The 24,185-nt window shown below is 57.1% G+C and overlaps 1 protein-coding gene across 1 annotated transcript in view; it reads left to right on the plus strand.

Annotated features, from left to right (window-relative positions):
* Nucleotides 1-24,185, plus strand: part of MYH9 (myosin heavy chain 9) — a 92,666-nt gene that overhangs the window by 41,274 nt on the left and 27,207 nt on the right. Inside the window, exons 4-14 of the mRNA XM_079937549.1 lie at nucleotides 9,592-9,619; nucleotides 10,392-10,485; nucleotides 14,541-14,633; nucleotides 15,110-15,173; nucleotides 15,734-15,832; nucleotides 16,252-16,395; nucleotides 17,135-17,230; nucleotides 18,044-18,162; nucleotides 19,944-20,096; nucleotides 21,098-21,271; nucleotides 21,964-22,137. Of these exons, the coding sequence (XP_079793675.1) occupies nucleotides 9,592-9,619; nucleotides 10,392-10,485; nucleotides 14,541-14,633; nucleotides 15,110-15,173; nucleotides 15,734-15,832; nucleotides 16,252-16,395; nucleotides 17,135-17,230; nucleotides 18,044-18,162; nucleotides 19,944-20,096; nucleotides 21,098-21,271; nucleotides 21,964-22,137 (1,238 nt within the window). The remainder of the gene's footprint in view (nucleotides 1-9,591; nucleotides 9,620-10,391; nucleotides 10,486-14,540; nucleotides 14,634-15,109; nucleotides 15,174-15,733; nucleotides 15,833-16,251; nucleotides 16,396-17,134; nucleotides 17,231-18,043; nucleotides 18,163-19,943; nucleotides 20,097-21,097; nucleotides 21,272-21,963; nucleotides 22,138-24,185) is intronic.

The raw sequence follows: 24,185 nt of genomic DNA on the forward strand, positions 1-24,185 counted from the left end.
TGTGGCCAAAGCTGTCTAACAGGACGAGTTGCCACCTCCACCTGGTGCCAGTGTGACTGCGGCAGGTGTCGGCTGTCTTGGGAATTCAGAGGAAGGTGTGGCCGCCGAGGCCTAGGGTGGTCGGAATGGCACCCTGGAGGTCGGCTCCTGTGGAAAGGCTGGCAGGTATATGTCAGTAAATGGCTGCAGCACAGCCCAGACGTGCCCGGCCCAGTCTTGTTTGTTTTAATCCTCAGCCTTGGGTTTAATTAAAGTTGCGGTGACCTGGTAGGTTCACCCTCCCAACCCTGGCTTTCCCGTTCGGTTAATTTGTTGTCCTGGGCATTACTGGGTCTTCTTACCTTGTGGTTGAACCGTTCCTCAGGATTCTGTAAAGCGCGGAAGGCCGGGAAAATGAGAGAGCGGGAGGCAGACGTCTGCCCTGCGGGGACAGGGTACCCAGGGCTGCCCGGGGAATTCGGGAGAAGCAGCATCGTCCGCCCTGCGGGGACAGGGTACCCAGGGCTGCCTGGGGAATTCGGGAGAAGCAGCACGTGGTCTGTCAGACGCACGGCTGGGTGGGGAAAGGGCGCTTCTGACTTCCACCCTCCGTGGGAAAGAGTGTGTGTGTTCTCACAGGAGAACTGGCCAGTTGAAGAATTTGAGCTCAGTTATCTCCCCAGGAATAGAAGAAAAAGACCCTCTTCTTTGTTAATTAGTTAGAATGCCAGGTTTGGTTCACTTTCGGTGACTTTATGGTATTTTAATGAGCTCCCAGCATTTCTGGGGGAGTGGCAGCAGGGTTTGCTCTCATTCCAGACCTAAACTAATCCAAGAACTATTTAACCCTTCGCTCTGCACTAATCCCACCTCTGCTTCTCAGCGGAAGCTGCCCCAGGAGTGGTTGGTCACCAAGGGCCCGGTGAGTGTCCACATGCCTCTTGGTGCTTGACTAACCTTTTCGGGTAAACAAGGAAGGGCAGAATTCGAGCGTTCTCTTCACATCTGAGGACGACCCTCCTGCATCACAGGTAAAGGGACAGGCCCAGAAACATTAACTAACTTTGCCCAAAGACCCACAGAGAGCCAGCCCCAGAAACCCGGTCTCCCGACTCCCGCCCTGGTGCCCATCCTCCAGGGCGCCGTGGGTCCTCCTTCTCCCTGGCTGGTGCTTGGAGGGATGCTCCCGTCCTGCTGGCTGGTTAGGGCCGGAGGGGCCCTCCTGCCCCTCTCTCGTCGTTCTCCCGGCCCTGCCGCCTGTTGCCCCCGTGAAGCTGTCTGCCCTCCAAGGTCTTTCTGAGGAAAAGCTCCATGTTGGGGAGGTGCTAGGAAGTGCTTCGAGGGTCCAGTAAACCATGTCTTTGAGCAGACTCACCGGGACAGGCCGCCGAGGAAGCCGCGGATGTGATGATTCCACTTAAGCAGGAATGTGCCGGCCAGGAGGCTAAGGCCCTGCCAGGGAGCCCTGCCAGCCGGCGGCACACAAAGGCCCCGCTGTCTGAGGGAGGCCTGGAGGCAGCAGCTCACGCCGAGGGCTGCGCTCTGTCACCCCTGCCACACGGTTGCCCCTGCCGGCCGGCCACGCTGGACGCAGCCCCTGTGGGGCCTGCTGGGGGCAGGGGCGGCCTGGGAGGCAGGCAGGTACACTGCAGCAGGAGCGCGAGGGCCCAGCACCTGGGGCCCACCTATCTCGGGGGCCGCCTTGACAAATGACACAGCGCTTCTGGAGTAGGTCAGCAGAAGGCGTCTGCCGGGTCTCTCTCGGCCTTCGCTTAAGGGAGAAGCTTGCCTTGTGACCAAGAAGTGTGCAGAAAAGAGAGTGCGGGGTTCAGACTGGTCAGCGTCCGGCTCTGTCACGTCCTGACGGACTGGGGTCCACTTTGGGCCTTCATTTTCTCATCTGCCTCTTGGCCGGATAAACGTACTTGGCAGGTTTACTGTCAGGATCAAACAAGGGGCCGTGCGTACAGTTCCTGGCCTGTGACAGGTGCCCATTAGAAGGTAGCAGTGGGACCTGGAGATGCAGTGTCTTAACTGAACAGCCCCTGCCTTCCGCAAGACCTGCACACGGCGTATCCCGTCCATCCACGCTCCCATTTGCGTGATGAAAGTGATGACCAAGTGCTTCCTCAGGTGGCTTCTTAATCTCCTCGGTGAGCATCCTCCCAGAGGCCAGGCTCTGGGTACCAGCACGTACAGGAAGTGGCTTGTTGTAGCTGATTCCCTGTAGTGACCGTGTGATACACAGGTGTGCAGTGGCAGACGCAGCCTCTAGCTTGTCTGATGTGGTCCATGGGCCTCAGACGGCAGCCCGAGGCCTTGGGGTCGACGTGGCCTCGGGGGTCTTCAGGAGAATGCTGTGCACGCGAGAGACGGCTCCTCCGTGGCACTGGAGTCGTCCTCTGTTGATGTGCTGGTGGGCTACCAGAGGGGCGTCATGACAGGCAGCCCTTGGCCCCCTGCCCCCACACCGAAGCCCGGACAAGGAGGCTGCTTGGTCAGGCCCCCCCAGAAGGGAAGTCGGCCCGCGGAATGAGGCTACTTAATTGTGGTCACGCCTGTCAGTCTCATTTCTATATAACGGTCTTTCTAGAAGAGGAATCTGTGGTTAATGGGTCCTTTTCAAGGATTCAGCTTTCGGCTTGCTTTTTTTGTTTTGTTTTTAATCCAACCCAACAGGGCGGCTCTGCGTTGCTCTGGGCCGGCTGAAGTGGGAAAGGAGAAAGAAGTGACCTCTCGGAACCTGAAACTTTGGCGGTGGTCGAGAACTTGGGCCCATGTCTCTGTTACTGTAACCCCCCTTGCCCCAACAAACAAACAAACAACAAAAACTCACCTGTATAGTCTCTAATGGTTGAGCTGCCTTTTTTTTTTTTTTTTTTTGTTTGCGGTACGCGGGCCTCTCACTGCTGTGGCCTCTCCCGTTGCGGAGCACAGGCTCCGGACGCGCAGGCTCAGTGGCCATGGCTCACGGGCCCAGCCGCTCCGCGGCATGTGGGATCTTCCCGGACCGGGGCACGAACCCGTGTCCCCTGCATCGGCAGGCGGACTCTCAACCACTGCGCCGCCAGGGAAGCCCTGCTTTTTGCTTTTAACTTCCCTGGCCTAGTTCCTCTCTCACTACCTGCTGAACACTGCCTAGCAGCTCGTTTTTCCTGTTTTCCCAAGTTCTGGCCCTGAGACCCCAGGAGAGCATGTCCCGGTATGTCAGGGCTGAACATTGGTGCGTTTGGAGAAACGGGTTGCTTTCTTCCCCTGCCTGATTTCTGGAATTAAGCTATCAGAGGAGAACAAAGTAAATTCCCTAAAACTAAAGAGATAAAGAGAGCTGAGAGTCTGCAGGCCTAAAAGTCAGGATAACGTAAGTGGCTTCTGTAAAATCCCTTTAGTCTTGACCAAGGTTAATGGCCCAGTATCGACCTTTGTAATAAATTCCGTTCTTCTGGCAAACAGCGCTGACTGGGGCTCGGGGTGCCATTCCAGCTGGGCTTCCTGACTCTTGTCGAAGAGCTGGTCTCTCCAACACGAGCCGGACCGCAGACGCAAATAGGGCAGAGCTCTAAGCTGAAAGCTAAGAACAGAAGCCCTGTTCCAGGAGCAAAATCTGGCCCAACAGTTACCAGCCCATCTTTTATTTCATTTGAGCGCCCTTCTCAAGGCGACCGGAGCCACTGGCTTCTGCAGGGAGCATCTTCACGTGCCATTGTGGTTCGTCTCCTAGCATTTGTGTTCCTGGTTCTCCAGGTTTGACCGAACCTGGGAATGGGGCATTCGCAAAGCCTGCTGTCCTCCTTGGAGAGCTGTTTGTGCTCCGACTTGGAGCCAGGTTTGTCCTGAGCTTTGCCTGGCGGTGTCCATCTCATTTCCTGCTCGTGTCCCTTTGTTCTTCCTTCCTGTCCTCCCCCGAGAGCCCAGCCCTCCGCAGAGCTGTGACCTGTGGCTTAGTGCTCTCTGTACCAGACTCAGCCAGGGCCTCCTCCTGCCTGTCTTTTCTTTTCCCCGAGGGATTGTTTCAGAGCAGGGCAGAACTGGCCTCGGGGGTTGTCAGGTCCCCCCGGTGTCCTCGTGGCCTTTGCAGTGGGCCGTCTACACTCACACGTGGCTTTGGAGTCTCCCTCCATCCTGGAAGGCTCATCCTTGGCAGCAGCCCCACATGAAGTTTTTGCTTCCGGCCCTGCCCGCAGGAAGGTGGATAAACAACGAGCAGTGGTTTGGGCAGGTTTGCCTGTGCGCTGGGAGCCCACCTGTGTGAGCCGCCGGGTGCATTTTGGCCAAGAGAGGGCTTGTCGGGGGCCTCGCTTGCCTCCAAACAGAATGAAAGAGCAGTCCCTCGGGCTTCTTCCTAATTGTCAGGGGTGCTGGTTGGGGAGGGCTGCCCGATCTCTGTCTCCTGTACCTGGGTTTCAAACCCCGACCCTACCCAGGGGAGCACGTGGGTGGAGGCAGTGGTTGGGGCCAGCTGGCTTCTGGCCTGGAAGCTGCTGACTGAGCGTCTGCTTGGTCCGGGCCCACCCTTGTACCTGGCAAGAACGTTGCTGGTGCCCACGCCGTGTGCTTGGGAGCCGCTGGCGGGCTTTCCTCCTCGCTGGCTGACCGCGGGGCAGGCAGGCAGGCAGGCTGCCAGGGCTCCGCGACACGAGGCCGCTGAGGCGTGGCACCAACCCGCAGCCTCTGCTAGCAGGAAGCATGATTTTGCACCTGCTTTTCCTCACCTCTCTGTTTGCTTCCCAAGCGCTTGTAACCCAAGCTCGTGAGTTGGGCTGGCTTTGGAGAAAGTGGCAGACAGCTTGCGAGGCCGGTGTGACACATCGTGAGTGGGGATGGCCCGTTCCGCGCAGCACTGAGGCGGGGCGGCCGGTGTGACGCATCGTGAGTGGGGATGGCCCGTTCCGCGCAGCACTGAGGCGGGGCGGCCGGTGGCACAGAGGGCCCTGCCCTGTGGGAGCAAAGTGGGGAACTAGGCAGGCATCTGGAGGCCTGGGTTCTTAGCCCAGCTTACGTGACTTTGACCAAGTCATTGGGTTTCTCGGGACTTGGTGTCCTGACCTCTAGATGCAGGTGATTGGACTGCGTGCTCTCTAGAGCCTTCCCAGCCTCCAGGGTCTGAGCTCAAACCCACAGGTCTCTCCACGTTTTACATTTGGCGAAGTGCTTTGCATTTTGGCCCATTGGGACCAAAATGCTGCCCCGGAGTTTGCCCCAGCAGCCCGGGGCTCCCATCCCAGGTGACACGGAGCAGGGGTCCCACAGGGGTCTGCTGTGCAGTTTTCGCAAGACAACCCCCTTGGTGGTGGACAGTCTGAGGCCCGCTGGCCATGGGTCGCGCCGTCTCTCACCCCACGCAGGTGTGTTGTCCAACCTGTAGCTGCCCTTGCATTCGTTTTTGCTTGGCCCGTATGCACGGCTGTCAGTTCTCGAGAAACCCGGCTGACCTGAAGACAGGTCCCGCGGGCAGGACCCTCTTCCAGGTGCCCCCAGAGAGCAGCCCCGCGGCAGCTCGGCAGGCGTTATCTCAGTGAACGCTCTAGTGAGTCAGCCCCGGGCAGCCGCTGTCGGTGAACCGGGCCCGTTCCCTTCCTCCTGTACTTCCTGTCGGGGCTGATGTCACATCGCGGCTGAGCAAGCCTCGTGGCCTTTTATGGACAAGAATCGGCAGCTCCTCTCACAGAGGAAGTGAGCCAGAAGGCCCCTCGCGTAAGCCCGTACCTGGGCCAAAATACCTGCGGTCAGGGCTCCCCTCCGCCCACCTGCGCCGGGGCCTTCTGAGCCGGCTGGAAACACCTGTCTGTTTGGACATCGGAATCGGCTCCAAAAGGCCTCAGGGCTTTTGGGGTTTAAAATAAAATCAGGGGAGGGAATGACCTCATCACCGAATATGTAACTTAAAAGCTTTCTCGCTGTCGTCATTCCGAGGAGGCTGCGCAGTGGGGGAGCTGGGAGGTGCAAAGGGCTGGGGGTCATTAAGGACAGTTTCCAAGCGCCTGCACTGTGCCTCGCGCTTCAGGCACCCGCATCATTCGGTCCTTGGAGCGGCCCTGCCCTCTGATTCCCCAGAGGCCAAGGGGCCAGGCATCCCGAGGGGCCGTGCAGAGCGAGGATCGTGCCCCGGGCTCTAGGGCGCGCAGCCACTGGCTTTCTTCTCTCCGCCGCTGCTCCAGACACATGGACTGGTGGTTGTAAAGTGTGCTCTCAGGAGCCCCATCCCCACTGCCCAAGCAACTCTGATTTTTATCTCCTGCTCTTCATATTAGGGACTCGGGCAGATTTTTATCCTGAGGAAAGGCTGCTGCTGCTTTTAAAAGAGTTGAAAAGCCCTGAAGAGATTGGTATTCTGTCTCTACCCCGTCCCCGTCAAGTCAGTACTAGGGCAGGAGGGGTTCAGGGGCCTAAGTCAGGCTAACGTCTTCATTCTGCGGGGAGCCTGTTTCCCAGAACAGGGCTGTCTTTGGTGGGCGCACTCCCCTGGTTCTGGGCTGTCGGGTTCCTGTCTGTCTGTCTGTCTCCTCTGTTGTGGAGGAAGGAAGGGTGTTTTCAAATAAGCCTTCGGTCCACGTAGACCCAAATAAGGACTTGAGCGAACAATGGAGGGGTCTGGACTCTCGAGGGTCCGTGTCCTGAGAGCTGAGCATGTGGGGAGTGAGTATTAAGGAGGGTCCCAGCCGGAATGCACCGGGTCTCTGGCAGAGTAAACTGAGCCAGACGGAGAGCCGGCTACCTACCCTACCCAGAAGAGATGCTTCTGAGCTCAGGAACCGAGCAGAAGTGTGGTGAGACAGGCTTGGGCAGACCAGGGACAGCGCCTGCCTCACCTACCTCCTAAGAGATTACAGACCCAAACCCACTGTAAAAACTGCGAAGACCGACGCTGGGGGCCCCAGTGTCATGCATGGTGGGCAGGTGGATTCGGGGGCAAAGTTGAGGAAATCAGAAAGGCCTCCCATCGCTTTTCCTCTGTGAAAGCATTTGCCCAAATGAATGTTCTGGCAAAGCAAATGAAGGTTTCTTTAAAGTGTAACATGCAAGGATTGGAGGGTTTCCTTTCACGCTGTGTTGACAGTGGTCACTTGGCTTCAGGAATTGGAGGTGGAAGGTCAGAGGGGAGGGAGAGCTGGAGATGGTGGGGCGGGTGGAGGTTACATGAGGAGTTTGGGTCTGAAATTGGGATTTGAAGCGTGTGCAGGCCTGTGTGTATGTGCGTGTCTCTGTGTGCATCTCTGTATGCCGTGCACCTGTGTGTGCACCCACAGGCGTGTGTGTGTACGTGTGCCTGTGTGCACACACACGTGTCTGTACACGCTCCTAAGCATGCCTGTGTCCGTGTACATGCACTGTGTGCACGCGTGTCCACGTCGCTGCGTGTGCGCAAGTGGGTCTGTGTGTGTGCGCCCACATGTGTGTGTTTGGGGGCTCTGCTTCCTGTTGTTCAGCAGTTCAGCATCCGACTCCTCACACAATCAGAGGAATTCCAGCCATCCCGGGGACCAGGCCTGGGCAGCCCTGGGAAAACAGTTCTTTCTGGGAGGGATGGGAACGTTTCCTTTTATGGTAGTGGCAGCCGCCCGCCACCCGCCCGGCCCGTACAGGTACATTCTTGCCACTCTCCCAGCGGGGACGGAACACGCCCGCTGCTGGGCCTCTGCCGGGCCTCTGCCGACATGCAGTGGGGGAGGTGCAGCCCCGTCCTAGCTGTTTTGGTTCCAGACTCATCAAGGTGGGGTGGGTGCTGGAAGCTGCCACGGCTTACCCAGACTTTGGCACCACTTTGGCACCGCTCCCGCCGTGCCTCCCCCCCACTCCACCCCCACCCCCCGCCTTGCCTGCTGCCTTCTCGGGACCCTGCCGGGTCTATGAGACTCTGCCCTGCTGTGCAGCCTCGCAGGACCTGGTCCTGTGGGAAAGTCGAGAGGGTGCAGCAAGGTCACCCTCTGGGTCTGCTCTGAGCCCTTGCCCGGTGCGGGGCAGGGTGTGGGCTGTGTCTGTGTGAGTGGCTGGGTTCCCTCCGCACACCCCCACCCCCCACACTGTTGATATTTCCAGGGGCTGGAGGGAGGGCGGGGGCAGCTGCAGCTTGTGTTGGATGAGCGGTTTCTTTTTACTTCTCCCTGGCCGGACTTCCTCTCTCCCTCCCGAGACAGGAGAAGAGGTGGTCATAAATGCCCACCCGTGCAGGCTGCTGGGATCAGTGCGCTGGAGGCTTCCCTCGCGGAGAGGCTGGTGGCCTCGCTGCACAGTGTCTCTACTGGTGCCGAACAGCTAAGTCCGTCTCCCGAGGCCATACACACAGGCAGCCCTGAGTCACCCTCCCGATGCCCTGCAGGTTCCTGGCTGGGCAGTTGAGCCGGTGTGGGTGTCCTTCCAGATCACCGACATCGGTGTCTATCCAGCACTGACACCACTGACAGCTACCAGAACCCTTGCTAGTTCTCAACTAGTTCTCCCGCTGCCCTGACCAAGCCGTCGCCACCCATCACAGCGACTTCATGATGGGGAAGTGGACAGACGGCAGCCACCCGTGGGGTTCACTCTGTCTACAGGGCTCCGGGCTGGGTCCTTTTCATGTTCTTTCTGTTTTTCAAACTAATCCTGCCAGAGAGTTAGTAGCATGTTTACTTTATGGATAAGGAAACCGAGACTCGGGAATTACTGACCTCGCTGCAGCCCAGTGTTGGTCAGTAGCCTGGTCCTGGATTCAGGCTGATTTGACCTCCAGGAGGTGGGGGTCTCCCAGGCGATGGGATAAAATGAGTTTATATTTTCAGCTGTTGCTTAAAATTGCACACTCGGTCCTGAGCCAGGTCAGCCCTAATATCTTAAAGCGTTTCTGCGAAACTTCTCTTTCAAAGCCTGGCATCACCGTTCCTCCTGCCTTCCAGGGGAGCGCCTTGTTTATATCCATACTTGCTGACCGGTTCACAGAGCTGGGAGAGTTGCTGAAAGTTCCTGACCCCCGGGCCTGGAGACCACAGGGCTCACGGCAACTGGTCAGAAGCTGATTCTGATGAGCCGCCGTTCTTTCCGAGCTGCCTCCAAACTCCCATTCCTGAGAGTTTTCCCCGTGCCAGACCCCACACTGGTGCTTTCATGTGTGTGACTTCCACGCATACCATCATCCCCCAGGGCTCCAGGAAGGCCGTGCCGAGACAGCATCTTAGCCCAGGCCTGTCCCACGGCAAAGCCAGCCTTGACCTCACCGCTCAGCCCACGTCTTACCTGTGCCTCTTACCCAGATGGGGGCAGTGTTTAAAACATCTGCCACGGCCCTCGTTTCTAACAGCGTCAACCTCCAGTTAGAAACACGCGGGGCAGGAAAGTGGACTTCCAGGGAGCTCTCCAGAGGTTGGCTTTCTCGGGGGAGCAACAGAACTCTTTCAGTGTCATGGGGCCAGGTGGGCGGCCAGGGCGGGCAGTTTGAGCTTCCGGAGGAGGGAGCAGCTGCCCCATGTCGCTGCCACCCAGGAATGTCCCTCCTCCCTGTGACGGTGGCATGGAGGGCCAGCGTCCCAGGCTTCACGCTCCTGGGAAGTGGGCAGGGCGATGGGCGGCTCTTCAGAAGCCGGAGCGGGAGGCTTTTCATGTCTGCTGGAGGTTAACCTGATGTCTCTTTTGTTTCAGACCGAGAGGACCAGTCCATTTTGTGCACGTAAGTGTTTCTGTCCGGGTGGCAGGTCCTGCGTCACCCTGATCTGTTCTCACTCTTGAAGACCCCTACCAAAACCTAGGTCGATGAGATCCATGCCCAGTTCAAGCCCCTGCCGCTTGCCCAAGGGCCAGGCTTCATGTTGCTCCTTAGTAGTCCTGCAGCACGGATGGGCTTGATTTCATGGCCAGAGATTTAATCTCCTTCCTCAGAGGAGGCGGTGGGGATGAGGGTGGCAGTGCGGAGAGGAAAAGCAAGCATCTTCTCAACAAGACAGGGCTGGGAGCTGCTTGGGCCCCCAGGACACGTTCACTCTGGTGCCGAACTGCGGCTTTCTTTATCTGGGCTTCTCACCTCCGTCCTCTGAACCTAACGAGGAGCTGATAAATAAACCCGTAGCCAAGGAGGTTAACGGCACGAAACATTCCTTCGAGTGAAGTTTCGAGGGAACATGTATACATGCCTTTGACTCCTGAGTCGACAGCCGCCTAAAACTGACTCCTAAGACATTTGGAAGCAAAGGCCGCTAAGTGACCAGGGCAGGCAGCGGACAGAAGTTTACTCTGGTCGGGGCTGCGGAGGGCCATGGGAAACGGCCCGAGTGAGGATTTCAGGGCTTACCATTTGCTTGCCCGTCCCCTTTCCTGCTACTGGCTGTTGGGTCCCTCACTGGCACCCCACAGAATGGGAGACGGTAGAGCTCGTAGTGGGAAAGGGGCAGACGCCGAGGGTTTGGCCACCTCTCCCCTGAGAACTTCCTTGGCTGTCCCGGCAGGGGCGAGTCTGGAGCTGGCAAGACGGAGAACACCAAGAAAGTCATTCAGTACCTGGCTCACGTGGCATCTTCCCACAAGAGCAAGAAGGACCAGGTGAGTGCAGGCCTTCCTCCCCGAGGAAGAGAACTCAAGGATTCGTGGTTTGGCTCAAAATGAGAGTGTTTGGGGGGCTGAAGCAGAGGCCAGGCCTGCTTTCACTGAGGCTGGGAGTGGGTCTGGTGGTAGCCCGCCCGTTTCTCCTTTGACCTGCTAACTTTGAGTCGCTATGGAAACCGGAGACCGCCCGAGGTTCGCAGCTAATGCTGCGTGGCCCCCACCTCTGAGGTCGGAAGAGAGGTTCCGAAACTTGGCTCTCAAGTTGATGGAGACGTGCAGGATCTGGGGCAGGCCTGCCCTGGAACCCCTGCTTCTGTTGCCTGCTGTTGAAGTGCCTCTGGGTGGACAGCCCCCAGCGAAGAGAGAACGGGCAGCTGGAAAGACATCTCACTTCCCTTTTTTTCCCCTCTCCCTCTTGGTGGATTGTGGTCGAACCCAGCCGTGTCCTCGCTAGGTGAGCTGCACGTTTACTGCACGTTCTACACCAGGAATGCGTGTTCTGTCCATCGTGTGCCCTTGAATTACGATTTTTTTTTCTAAGCAGCTTTTCACCCCACACCATTGTCACTCTCTGCGTCTAGACCTCTTCTTGTAGGCTCGGCTCACTGACTGTCTTGGGAGGAGGGGCTGGGTTGTGACACACGGTGACCTCACGTGCACTCTGAAATGACAGTTCCTGCAGAATGGGGACAGGCCTCACCGCCTAGCTGTTCTCAGATGCTCCGGTCAGGCCCAGAGTTCCCACGGGCACACGGCACGGAAGGCCCCGTGCAGAACCCTGACCGAGGCACAGCGGAGTGGTCATCTGCCCTCCTGGACCCTCACACGCTCAGTGTTCTGGACCAGATGGAGATGGGTGGCTCCCGCCTGCCACCACAGTGCCAGCCCGAAGCAGTGCTGGGAAGGCCGCGCACAAGGCTTCCCCAGAGTGAGGTGTGGTCAGTCGGAAGCATGCCCGTGTGGTGCTCTCTTTCTCTCAAGCACACACTCTTAAACTTCCCCGTGAAATCTAAGTGCCAGTGGTGTCCCCTCAAGCCATCAGGGGGAACTGTGCCGTCTGGGTGCCCCCCCTTCCTGGGGCGCCGTGCGCAGCCTGTATAAGTAAGTAGTGGTGTGTGTCTCTTTGCATGTGGATCTGGGGTGTGTCCTGCAGAATGTCCTAGAGCACAGTCTTCTGGAATCGAACCAAAAGTAACTTTTCATGTGTCCAACTTCGCAAGGCATTCTGAATCTTTCTCCAAGAGTTATATTTAGAAACGAATCAAGTTTTCTTTTGCTCCCTCTCTCTACCCACCTCCCTCCCCCATTTTCCATTCTTTTTAGGGGACCTATTTTTAAAACAGGGCTGTGAGGTTAGGAGTTCTCTAGCTGTGGTTTTCCATCTCTGGATTTGCAGTAAAATCCATTTCCCAACTATTCATTGAATGCCTAGTATGTGCCTGGATCTCTGGAGGGTGGCCTTGGAGTCCCTGCCCTGCGGGATGGGAGGCGGTACCACAGTTAGAGAGCAGGGCTCCACGCGCCTTCCGTCATGGGCTGCTCCAGCTGCAGGGGGGAAGGCAGGCCCCCAGCACTCAGGACGGCAGGTGAGGGCTGTGACATGCAGGGGCACACTTGTCACGTCCCCTTTCTCAGGTCACTTTGTGTGGCGGGCACCCTGTCTCCGGCTCCAAGTTCAACTCGAGCGATCGAATAGGCTGCCCCTGGCTTCCGGTGACCGCTCAGGCCCTCAGTTGTAAAGGCCATTGACCAGTGTGGTTGATTTCCTTGCCTGAAGCTGTGTAGGGGTTTCCCACACACAGCTGGGCCACGAGACACTCTTGAACTTGGTCTGCGCCCTTGTGTTCCGGGCCTGTCGCAGCATACTCTGGGGGCGTGCGCTCCCCTCCGTGACCCAGGTGCTCATCCCAAGACCGCCCGTCGGGACACCCCACACCTTACCTTGTGGGGGACCGGGCTTTGGCCAGACGGCAGGTTGGCAAAGCAGAGCTTGGTGAAGGGACTCTCCAGGTGGGCTTCCAGAGGCTGAACAGTGGCCTTTCACGCTCTTCCTCGCTCTGTTTTCTGTGTGCTAGTTAGAGCCCCGGGCAGAAACTCCACCCAGTGAAGCCCTTCAGGAACCGGGTGGGTAATTCCAAACCTCATGAGCACGCACTGCCTACCTTGTAATTTCACAGTATGTGGATTTCATTGAAAAAGGTCTCTTCTGTGCCTTTATTGAAAAATAAAGGTCTCTTCTGTTCTCAATGAAAAGAAACCCATAGGTTAGCCGCCACCATTGTCAGCAGGGAGCTCGGCTTGGGAATCCGAGGTGGTCGCTCCTGGGTTGGCCTGGTGGTCCCACGTTCCGCGGTAGCAGCCCGTGTCCCCGACAGAGGCCTTAGCTTTGCGTCCAGGCTGGCGGCAGGCTCCGGTAGGGGCCAAGCTCCCATCTGACTGCGGGAACGGGAGTGGCTCGGCCAGCTTGGCAGCCTGGCCTGTGCTTTGAGAGGATGTTGTAGTGGGTGGGTGAGCAGAGCTCATCCAAATCTGGCTCCATGGGCTGCCTTGGCCGCCTTCCCAGGCCCGCCTGAGCCCGGGGGATGGAGGCCCAGTGTCCTATGACCGCTGGTGCCAAGCACTCCCGTAGAGCCTGCCTGTGGCTCCCCTGACCCTCCTCCACTTAATCTGTGCGGTCCGAAAACAAGACTCCCCGGCCCTGGGAGGAGCCCTGACCGGGGCTGGCTGTGGGAAGAGGAGTGTCTGCCGGGGCCCCTTCTGGTGGGCTTGGCCCGACCCCAGAGCATCCTGGGTGCTCTGCCGACGGGTCTCGTCTGCAGCAGGTGTGCCTGGGAGGCTGTAGTTCACGGCTCTCCCGGGAGCCCCTGCTACTACCCGTTCTGCTCTTCGTCGCAAATTACAGGCAGCCTTTATTTCCGGAAAGTCCTGGCTTGACTCCAGCCCTGCTGATAACTATAAAACCCCACCTGGCCCTTGCGTGATGTCCTCTCTCCCTAGAGGGTGCCCGGCTATGAAGGTGAACAAGAGCCGTATTTTCCGCAGGCAGTGTTAGTTATTACCTGGCCTGCTGGCAGGATGAAAGGCCTGCCCACCTGACAGGGTAGAGCCCCCAGGTGGGGCCGGGGATGCAGGGGAGACAGGGCAGTGACTGACAGGTGTGAGGTAGAAACCTTGAATTCGATGACCTACTTTGCTGGTTGATGGCTGGATGACCTTGGGCAAATCACTCCCCCTCCCTCAACCTCTGTTTTCTCTTCTCTGAAATGGGGCTATTCTGTCTTTCCTACCCTCAGTATCGTGAGGAGCCAGGGTCAAGAAGGCATAAACAAGGGGGCGTGTTGTCAACCACCAGGTGTCATGAGACCCCAAGTAGGGTTTATTGGTGTTCTCGATAAGTGATTCAGAGCGCAACGTGGGCCTTGTTGATCCCATGCTCAGATGCCTGACCTGCTGGGAGCAGGTTTCGGGGCGGGGGGAGTGGAGGACAGGGGACCAGCGAGGGGAATGCAGAGTTTATTAGGACACGGACGAGACGAGCTGGTGTCTTCTGTGGATCTGGTTCCCTCTCTCCTTGTCCTGTGGGGAAAAAAAATTTTGTTGTGGTCTGTCAGGTGGGGATTAGAGGCAAGGAGGACAGAGGGAGGCCAGCCTACCTGGGAAGGAAACTGTCCAGGGGAAGGAATGGTGCCTTCGTGTCTCTTTTTGGCTCACGTGCTACTTCGCGACGCATCCTCCAGGGTTGATCCAGGCCACTGGGCCAGGTCCCCAGAGCTAGCTGGGTGAGCCGCCTGCTTTCCCTTTCGATCCCTGGTCGGTTAGCCCAGGGAAGTAAGTTCAAACCAAGCAGGGTTTCCAGATGCCTGGCGGGAAGGTCACTCTGGAGTGACACGGGGACTGCCAAGACCGGTGTGGCCAGAGCCCATCCGGAAGCCCCAGTCCCTGGCAGGTCGGATGTGTGGACACAGCTCTGCCACCTCCCCTCCACCTGGCGGGGCAGGTCTGCCAGCCCACGCCGCTGCCTGGCCCTCATGCCCCTCTGGGTTCCTTTCCAGGGCGAGCTGGAGCGACAGCTGCTGCAGGCCAACCCCATCCTAGAGGCCTTCGGGAACGCCAAGACCGTCAAGAACGACAACTCCTCTCGATTTGTGAGTGCCGGCGCTCACGGGCGCCTTCCCCCCCGGCTGCTTGCGCCCCAGACGCGGAGGAGGGTCGGACTTGGCGCTTCCCGGCCTGTCGCGTGCAGGAGGCTGGGTCACGCACCTGTATAAGGAGCCTGCTCGGCTCAGGTGGTAAAGCCAGCGAGGCGGTGGGGAGTCCCTGCCGGCGCCCTGCTTGTCCTGCTGTAACCGGCAGCCGGTTAGAACGCAGGGCCAGACCAGGCAGGAGGAACACCTCCAGATGACTTCTTCCCTCCTCCCCTCTTCCCCTCTGTGGCGGAACTCGGGCCCGGCTCAGGCTTAGCCGTGTGGCCCTTCTGAGTCCCGAGCACCCATGCCGTTGGGGTGCGGGGCCCCTGGCCGGGGACACAGGCTCAGTCTCTTGGCTTTCTGCCTCCAGGCTGTACCACGGGAGGTGGGACTGGAGGATGGGGCCTCTGATCTCTTCATCCGTCTTTCCTTAGGGCAAGTTCATTCGCATCAACTTTGATGTCAATGGCTACATTGTGGGAGCCAACATTGAGACTTGTATCCTTGTGGTTAATTGTAACAAGTGTTCTGGGTCTGGGGGGGAGAGGTGTGACCTTGATGGAGAAGAAGCTGCTTCCTGATTCCAGCAGTTTCCCCTCTCCGGGCCTGTTATGACACCTTGTCTGTGCCACCCGGAAGAGGACCAGGATTAAGCTCATTGGGAACTCAGCTCAGAGCTCAGGTTTCTCTTTACGGGCGGGAAAAAGTTCAGCTTAGAATGGGATGGAACCACGGAAGATCATCCAGTGTGGGTCCCAGAGAGTGGAACTGGGTGGACGCTACTTTATCTCTCCCTGGTGTTAGAGCCTGTGCTGGTGAGAGTGTTCTGAGCTCTGTTCTCTTGTGAGAAGGGGGCCCTTTAAACAGATAAGGCTCCCAAGTGTGAGGGCTGCCGCCGCACAGGCTACACCCGTGGAGGGTAGGGCCAAGGTAGCTGGCCTTTGTCTTGTTTTGCCACTTTCTGCTGGTGAAGTTCCGTGGCTTTGGACAGGACTGGGGGCATGCGGAGGGCTGGCTGCCTCCTCTCCAGCGAGCACGATTCCTTAATGTTTGCAAAGACCTCCTGGAGAAATCTCGTGCCATTCGCCAAGCCAAGGAAGAGCGGACCTTCCACATCTTCTACTACCTGCTGTCTGGGGCTGGGGAGCATCTCAAGAGTGAGTGGTGGGCCCACAGCCTGACACGGGGGCTCCCCCTGCTGTCGGGCCACACACTGCAGTTAGGAAATGAAATCTCGGCCTTTGGGTGGGCCAGAGGGGCGTGACTTCCGTCCCTGGGCCGGCTGACGGCTTGGCCTCTGTTTCCGACCACGCCAGAGGAAAGCCTGGCAGGTCCCTGTGCAGCTGCGGACCTCGGGGCCCCAGTGCTCTCAGGCGGGGGGGGGGGGGGGGGGGTGTCTACGTGCGTGCCCATCTCACACGCTGGGGAGAGTCGGCCTTTCCAGCCACTCCGTGGTTTCTGGGGTATTTCAGGGCGCTGCCCGGTCTCCCACACCTTTGAGGTCACGGTGTTGACTGGAGCCTCTGGTTCCAGCACCTCCTGACCTTGACGAAACCTTGCCCTCTGCCCCCCACAGCTGATCTCCTGCTGGAGCCATACAGCAAATACCGCTTCCTGTCCAACGGGCACGTCACCATCCCCGGGCAGCAGGACAAGGACATGTTCCAGGAGACCATGGAGGCCATGCGGATTATGGGCATCCCAGAGGAGGAGCAGATGGGTGAGGGCCGCTCCTCCCGGGGCAGCCTGGGGAGCACTTCCTGCTGGCGCTGGCCCTTGGGGAGTCTGTAACGGCCGGGAGGAGGGCCCTGAGTGTGTGGTAGACGGTCCCTCAGATTGGAGGCTCAGGATTATTTCTTCCCGGTCGTATTGCCTGGGGACATAGGGGAACAGAGGACAGGCTACTAAGTGCCCAGGGTCTGGGTCCACCACTCGTGTTCTTGCCATTTGCTAAAAGTGGGCTAGTCCTGCTTTGTCCAGGGCGAGCGTGGAAGGGGCTTGGCTGGGGTCTCCGCGCTGGCGGAGCTCAGAGTGAACACAGTGTGCAGCTTGCCTGTGTCTTCTCGTTTCTCTAGAGGGAGGGTGAGGAGGGCCTGAAGGCTTTATTTTAGGAAGATTGGGAGACTTCCATTCTCTAGCGTTAGGGTCAGTCACCTGAGCTCCACAGATAGCATGTGAATGGATGGGCGTGGCTGTGTCCCAATAAAACTTTATAAAAGTAGACCACGTGCCCCTGGGTAGAGGCGCATCCTTGGTCCGGACTTGGAGATGTTGGGAATGTTAACAGAGCTTGTATCTAAGCTGAGGTCAGCCAGAGGCCCTGGAGACATGCTTTAGGCCGAGGCCTGGCGCCCCCCACGTGGCTCGTCTTGCCTGAGGGCCTCTGGGGGGAGACACCCCACTCAGGGGCTTATTCCACCCCCCGCCTGGTTCTGACCTGCCTTCGATTGCACCTGAAGGCTTGCTGCGGGTCATCTCGGGGGTCCTCCAGCTCGGCAACATCGTCTTCAAGAAGGAGCGCAACACCGACCAGGCATCCATGCCCGACAACACAGGTGACCGCATGGGCCCCTCACCTGAGGTAGAGGGGCAGGTGCCTGGGCTTGCACTGGCTTAGGACAAAGAGTCTTGGAGAAATTGCACGCACTCCTGTCTTTTCTGTTGCGTGTGTGTTTGTGGCTGCCCGTCACTCTGTACTTTTTGTGAAACACACACGAACACGACCCTGCTGCTGCTCCACAGAGTAAGCATCAGAATGAGTTCGAAAAGCCATGATCCTGTGGCCCAGCATTTCCCCTCATTTGTTCTGAGACCAGACCGGTTGTCTCTGTAAAACAGTCATTTCTGCTGTCACTTGCCTTGCACGTGAACTCGCGAGGACATGAAGCAGTGTCGTCACCCCAGCTCCTCGGGCACTGCTCGTCCCTTGGGTCGTTGCAGGAGACTCGCTTACGTTAGCCTTCACATGCGCTTCTTAGGGGCTTACGTTACCCTTAGCTTCTTAGGGGCTCTTGAAAAAATTTGACCCACGCGCGTGTGGATTGCCCTGTTCCGTCCCCTGTGTCTGGGGCAGCGCTGCCTCAAGGCAGTCCTGCTTGTGGGTAGGACCCTCTTTCACACTCAGGACATGGCCAGGGGTGTGCGGAGGTACGGACGCCAGGCCCCCGGTTAGGACCCGTGCCGCCTCCTGTCCGAGGGGAGAGCTGGCTGTTCCGTGTGCCGTGGGGGAAGGGCCGGGGCCCGGGCTGGTTGTCCGGTAACGATCGCCCAGTCACCACAACTTTCCCAGGGTGAGCAGAGGGACCCATTCTCTTGGGTTTAATTCAAGCCTTTTACCCGTTCCCTCCTTACCCTTTGAAAATCATCAGCTGCCCAAAAAGTGTCCCACCTGTTGGGTATCAACGTGACCGATTTCACCAGAGGAATCCTCACCCCTCGCATCAAGGTGGGACGGGATTACGTCCAGAAGGCTCAGACGAAGGAGCAGGTAAGCCCTCTGGCTGGGGTCGGGCCGCCTCCTTTGCAAGGGCCGCTGCAGTGGCCAGGTTGAGGCCTGCGCTGCAGCATCCTCGGTGTTCGGTACTGTCGCCTGGGTTCCTCACTGGGTCCTCACAGCACCTCGGAGAGCAGGTGGTGTTACCCCCACTGAGAGCACAAGGAAGCTGGGCCCAGGGTCCAGGAACATGGCCAAGGCCCCCGCCTAGGAAGCGCCGCCCTCGGTGGGAACTCTGGGCTGCCATGTGCCTGTTCCCTGGAGTCGATGTTGAGCTGACGGGTGGGCGAGGATGCAGGGGTATCCTGTTCCAGGATGAAGCGAGGCAAGCCCAGAGCGTTCCTGTAGCACAACCCATCCTGGTGCCAGGGCGGCGGCACCCGCCATTCTTGGAGCCCAGGCCTCAGCGCTGTCTGTCCCCCACGTGCTGTCCTGCTGCACGTGGCGAGAGCCGGGCAGGGGTCTGTGCTGCTCGCACGTGCCCGCCGCCCAGGACCCGAGTCCCTGCCCGCAGGGCCTCTGTGGGTGGTTTCTAGTTTCTCTCACGGCCCTGGCGCTGGGTGGTTTTAGGCCGCTGCTCCTCCCGTCTCTCAAAATTACTTTGAATTCACGTTGATGAGTTCTTTTTCCAAAGGGTGCCGTCCACGGGGCCTCCCGCTGGTGGCTGACAGCTGATGCTGGGCAAAGCCCTCCCTCCAAAGCTGTTTTCAGAAGGCAGCGGGCATGATTATGACCAACTGTTCATTTCCCTGATAATTAAAGCAGCTTAATTTTTTCATTATGAAAATACTACGTGAACACTTAAGATTCAGAAAAATCAAAGAAGTCTAGAGATGGAAAAAAATTGCCCCAGTCCTACCCAGTGATGCTTACTGGGCAGCTTTTTCCTTCCTGCAAGGCCTTTTCCTTCTTTCTTTTTTTTTAAACTACTCTTTTTTTTTTTTAATTTACTTATTTATTTATTTTTTGGCTGCATTGGGTCTTCATTGCTGTGCGCGGGCTTTCTCTAGATGCGGCGAGCGGGGGCCGCTCTTCGTTGCGTGCGCGGGCTTCTCATTGCGGTGGCTTCTCTTGTTGCAGAGCACTGGCTCTAGCTACGCGGGCTTCAGTAGTTGTGGCTCACGGGCCGTAGAGCACAGGCTCAGTAGTTGTGGCGCACAGGCTTAGTTGCTCCGTGGTGTATAGGATCTTCCCGGACCAGGGCTCAAACCCGTGTCCCCTGCATTGGCAGGCGGATTCGTAACCACTGTGCCACCAGGGAAGCCCCCTTTTTTTCCTTTTTAAACGTAGTTGTCACCTTGGCTTTTCATTACGGAACTTCTTGAACATTTGCACAGTAAAGTGGAGAACAGCGCAGGGAGCCCATGTGCCCATCACACAGGCGTCTTCAGGAGTCACTGACTCAAGGCCAAGCTTGGTTCCTGGTTCATCTGGTCGCCCTGCACCCCTAACTGTGTAACTTGAAGCAAATCTCGGACATCTTGTCATTTCTTCTGTAGATACTTCAGTTCGTCTCCGTTTATTTTAAAAAGGTCTTTGCAGATGTCTAAGTTCACTCTGCCTGTATTGTTGGATATTTAGGTTACTGCAGCTTCCTTCATTGTAGACACCACCACAGTGAACGTGTTTGTGCATGAAGCTTTTTTTCCATCCTTAGGGCTGTTTCTCTTGGTGGGGGGGGCGGCCCACAGGGGACATTATTGGGGCAGAGGGAATGAGGACCTAAAGGTTTCCTGTATCTGACTCCCCGACCCCCCGGGTGTCCCCCCCACCAGGCTGACTTTGCCATTGAGGCCTTGGCCAAGGCCACCTACGAGCGCATGTTCCGCTGGCTGGTCCTGCGCATCAACAAGGCTCTGGACAAGACCAAGAGGCAGGGCGCCTCATTCATCGGGATCCTGGACATCGCCGGCTTCGAGATCTTCGATGTGAGCTTCTCCCTTTTGCCCCCTCCCGCCTCCTGAGCCTCTGGGCTGCCTTCTCCTGGGACTGGGGTCCTTTCTCCCGTAGCCCCACAGCAATGCGAGCTGGCCACCTCCTTGCTTGTGTGGAGACACAAGACACCGGTTGGGTGTATTTTTAGCTTAAACAAGATGCCCTGTGGGGTGAATTGGGAGATTGGGATTGACATATATACACTAATATGTATAAAGTGGATAACTAATAAGAACCTGCTGTACAAATAAAATAAAATAAAATTCAAAACTTAAAAAAAAAAAGAAAAGATGCCCTTTGCCAACCAGAAATGCTGGCAAGAATGATACCTTCTGGATGGGGTTCCAGGAGGCCTCATGGACAGGGGCTTTCTGTTGATTCATTGTTTATGTATTCTCAAATATTATGAGCGTTGTGACAAGATATGGTCCCTGCCCATAAAGACATCAGGTAGGAAAAACTGATAAAGTAGATCAGCAGAGGTTCTTATCCTGGGGTCCATGGCAGATTTCAGAGGAACCATGAACGTGGGTGGGGGAAAAAAATCACCTCTTTATTTTCACTAACTTTTCCTTGAAATGATGCAGTGTTTTGAATTGTGGCTTGAACAGAGTGTGCAGACCTCAGTTGCATTAAGAGTGGTTGGATGTGTCACCACTAGCAATCAGACGTTTTCACGTCACAGCAGTCATTGAAGAGATATAATATCAGTTACGTTCGTCTCCTTCAAAATTCCGGAAGTTGTTAAGCCCGTGGCTCGTGCCTTTTAATGAAGGAGCACCGTGTATTCCTGTCACAATATTTTGATAATTACATTTCAGCATAACTTCTTTCTTTTAGAATCTATTTTATGCGTTTAAAAACTTTATCCCGAGATAAGGGACTTCACCAGGCTGCTGGCGAGGTCCGTGGGCCCCAGGAGGTCCTTGCCAAGGGACTTGCAGGCCGTGTAGCGGGAGGGTGGCACGTCCGTGACCCTGTCTCCCTCTTGCAGCTGAACTCCTTCGAGCAGCTGTGCATCAACTACACCAACGAGAAGCTGCAGCAGCTCTTCAACCACACCATGTTCATCCTGGAGCAGGAGGAGTACCAGCGCGAGGGCATCGAGTGGAACTTCATCGACTTCGGCCTCGACCTGCAGCCCTGCATCGACCTCATCGAGAAGCCAGTAAGAGCCACACCTGGGAGGGGGGCTTCACCTCCGCCCTCTTCGCTCTGCCCTTCTGGGGCTGGAACTACCCAGAATTCTGACATGAAACGATTTGCTTTTGCGATGAGTTTTTTTTTCATCAGTTGCATTTTCTAACAAACAAGAACCCATGTGGCTCCCAGGCCTGTCAGCCAGTCCCCACGATGTCCGAGCCTGCTCTCTTGTTCTATAAACTCAGTGTACGGAAGGCTTTGGGGCCTCTGGGGTGCTTCCTTCTCCTCGGGGGGCTTGTCCTAAGTGTCACCTGTCACCATGTAGCTGTGTGGATATGGAGGGCGGGGGAGGGGATGCGGAGGGACTCAGGGAACGGGGCATCTGCTGTGGGCAGCCTCTGGACGTGGGCCGGGGGTCTGCTTGGCCCATCAAGCCCGCCGAGGGATTTCCTGTGCAGTCATTGGAGAACCCTTCTGATGCAGCTGTAGCCTAGACCCCAGCAGTTTCTTTTGAGCTAGAGCTCTTAAATTGAGTGCTTTCGGCAGTGCTGCTTCTTCTTCCTCTTCTTCTTCTTCTTCTTCTTCTGTTTTTTTTTCCTCCCTGCGGGGAAGCACTGCCTACCTTCTGGAGAGATTCTGGGCTTGGGCTTCTTACGAGGGCAGGAATGGGTGGGTTTCCAGGTCGAGTTCACCCGTGCGACTCTGTGCTTCCTCCAGGCAGGCCCCCCAGGCATCCTGGCCCTGCTGGACGAGGAGTGCTGGTTTCCCAAAGCCACGGACAAGAGTTTCGTGGAGAAGGTGGTGCAGGAGCAGGGCACCCACCCCAAGTTCCAGAAGCCCAAGCAGCTGAAGGACAAAGCGGATTTCTGCATCATCCACTACGCTGGCAAGGTGAGGCGCACACGCACAGGAAGGTGTCGGCCGGACCTGCGTAGGAGACTTAGAGGCGATTCTAAGACCGGGAGCCCCGAGGTGTGGGGCGGGGCGCAGTGTCCTTGTCCCGTGACTCGTCCGATAATGTGCCTGGTGCCTTCAGCATTCACGGGACTCCCCCGCCTCGCCAAGCACCATCACGTGTTCCGTTTTGTTAGAAGCTTGCAGCAATCCTGTGAGGTGCTCAGGCTGGTGTCCTGTTGTGTGTTATCATTAGGTGCATTTTCCAGGCGCGGAAATGAGATTTGTGCTAACGGCGCAGGCCGTGGAGTCTGTGTTAGAGCTCTGCCCCTGTGTGACTTTGGGCTGGTTCCCTCACTTCTCTGAGCCTTGGTTGAGTCACATGGAAAGTGGGGGTGACCACCACGGAACTGGGTAACAGGGATTAAAGGTGCTTGTGAGCCCAGAGTCGGCGGTCGGTGCTCTGGGGCAGGGCCTCTCCGCCTCCACACTGCCCACTCGGGGGCCGGGTCAGTCTGTGGTCGGGGCCCGTCCTGTGTGATGTAGGATGTTTAGCAGCGTCTCTGGCTTCTCCCCACCAGAGGTAGCAGCACCCTCCCTACTTGCCAAACCAGAAATGTCTCCAGACATCCCAGAACATCTGCCACGTGGGGGTGGCACAGTCCTCTGGGTGAGACACACCCACAGAGGATGGCTTTGTTGCCAAGGCCACCGGCCAGTAAGTGGCAGAGCTGCCTTCATACCAGCTGGAACACATCCTCCAGCTGACTTGTTCCTGGGGCTTGAACCTAACTGAACAGGGATGTCCCGAGTCTGCAGAGGTCCGTGCTTAGACTAAAGCTGGGTTTTCTCAGCAAACTGTGTTGCTTGCATGGAGTATCTAACTATTGGTTACACTCGGGTGTGTGATGAGATTTATTTATTTTGGGGGGCTGTGCCGTGCGGCTTGCAGGATCTTAATTCACCAACCAGGGATCGAACCCGGGCCCGCAGCAGCGAAAGTGCCGAGTCCTAACCAGTGGACCACCAGGGAATTCCCACAAACTCCCTGTTTAAAAAACCTCTGTTTTCTCGTTACCTAAGGTAATGGCGCCTAAAGCCCCATTTCCACTTCCACCCCTGTTAGAAATGTAGCAGGGCTTTTGTTGCACTGTTGTCTGTGATGCGGAAACTGGGTACACGCAAAAGCCCCCGAGGGGCCTGAACGGTGAAACTGACGTGTGCATCCTCGCCTGGGCTGCACCACAGCAGCTAAAAGGACAAGGATGCTGCCTGTGCCCGGGGGACAGATGGCCGAGACACTCAGCTCCAGGGTTTGTCACCTCCCAGGAGGTAACTCTGCCCCTAGGGAGAAAGAAGCCACCATCCTGTACCTTGTCATCAATAGCAGTGCGTGTGCGGAAACCTGTCGAAAGGGGCCAGGAGGGGACCACAGGCTGAGAGCGGCGGTTACTGCTGTGTGGTTTAGGGCGGGAGTTGCAGCAGCTTCCCGCTCTGTTTGTATTGTTAGAATACATAATGTTGTACCACTCTTGTTATTAAGGACATATTTCAAAAAAGATAAGAATAGGGGGCTTCCCTGGTGGCACAGTGGTTAAGAATCCGCCTGCCAATGCAGGGAACACGGGTTCGAGCCCTGGTCTGGGAATATCCCACATGCTGCGGAGCAGCTAAGCCCGTGCGCCACAACTACTGAGCCCGGGAGCCACAACTACTGAGCCCACGTGCTGCAACTACTGAAGCCCGCGTGCCTAGAGCCCGTGCCCCGCAACAAGAGAAGCCACCGCAATGAGAAGCTGGTGCGCCGCAACTAGAGAAAGCCCGCGCGCAGCAACAAAGACCCAACTCAGCCAAAACTAAAATAAATTAATTAAAACAGAAAAAAAGATAAGAATAATGCATATCCAGGAAAACCTGGGTATCCTGAAATGACAAAGAAAAAGTAAAACTTACTTGCCTGTTACTAAAAAGAAATATTACCACATTTTGGTTAACGTCCTTTCAGGATTTTTTCTTTATGTTCACGTTACCTTAAAAAAATTAAA

Source organism: Stenella coeruleoalba, assembly GCF_951394435.1.
Source record: "Stenella coeruleoalba genome assembly, chromosome: 11".
In the NCBI taxonomy this organism is placed as follows: domain Eukaryota; kingdom Metazoa; phylum Chordata; class Mammalia; order Artiodactyla; family Delphinidae; genus Stenella; species Stenella coeruleoalba.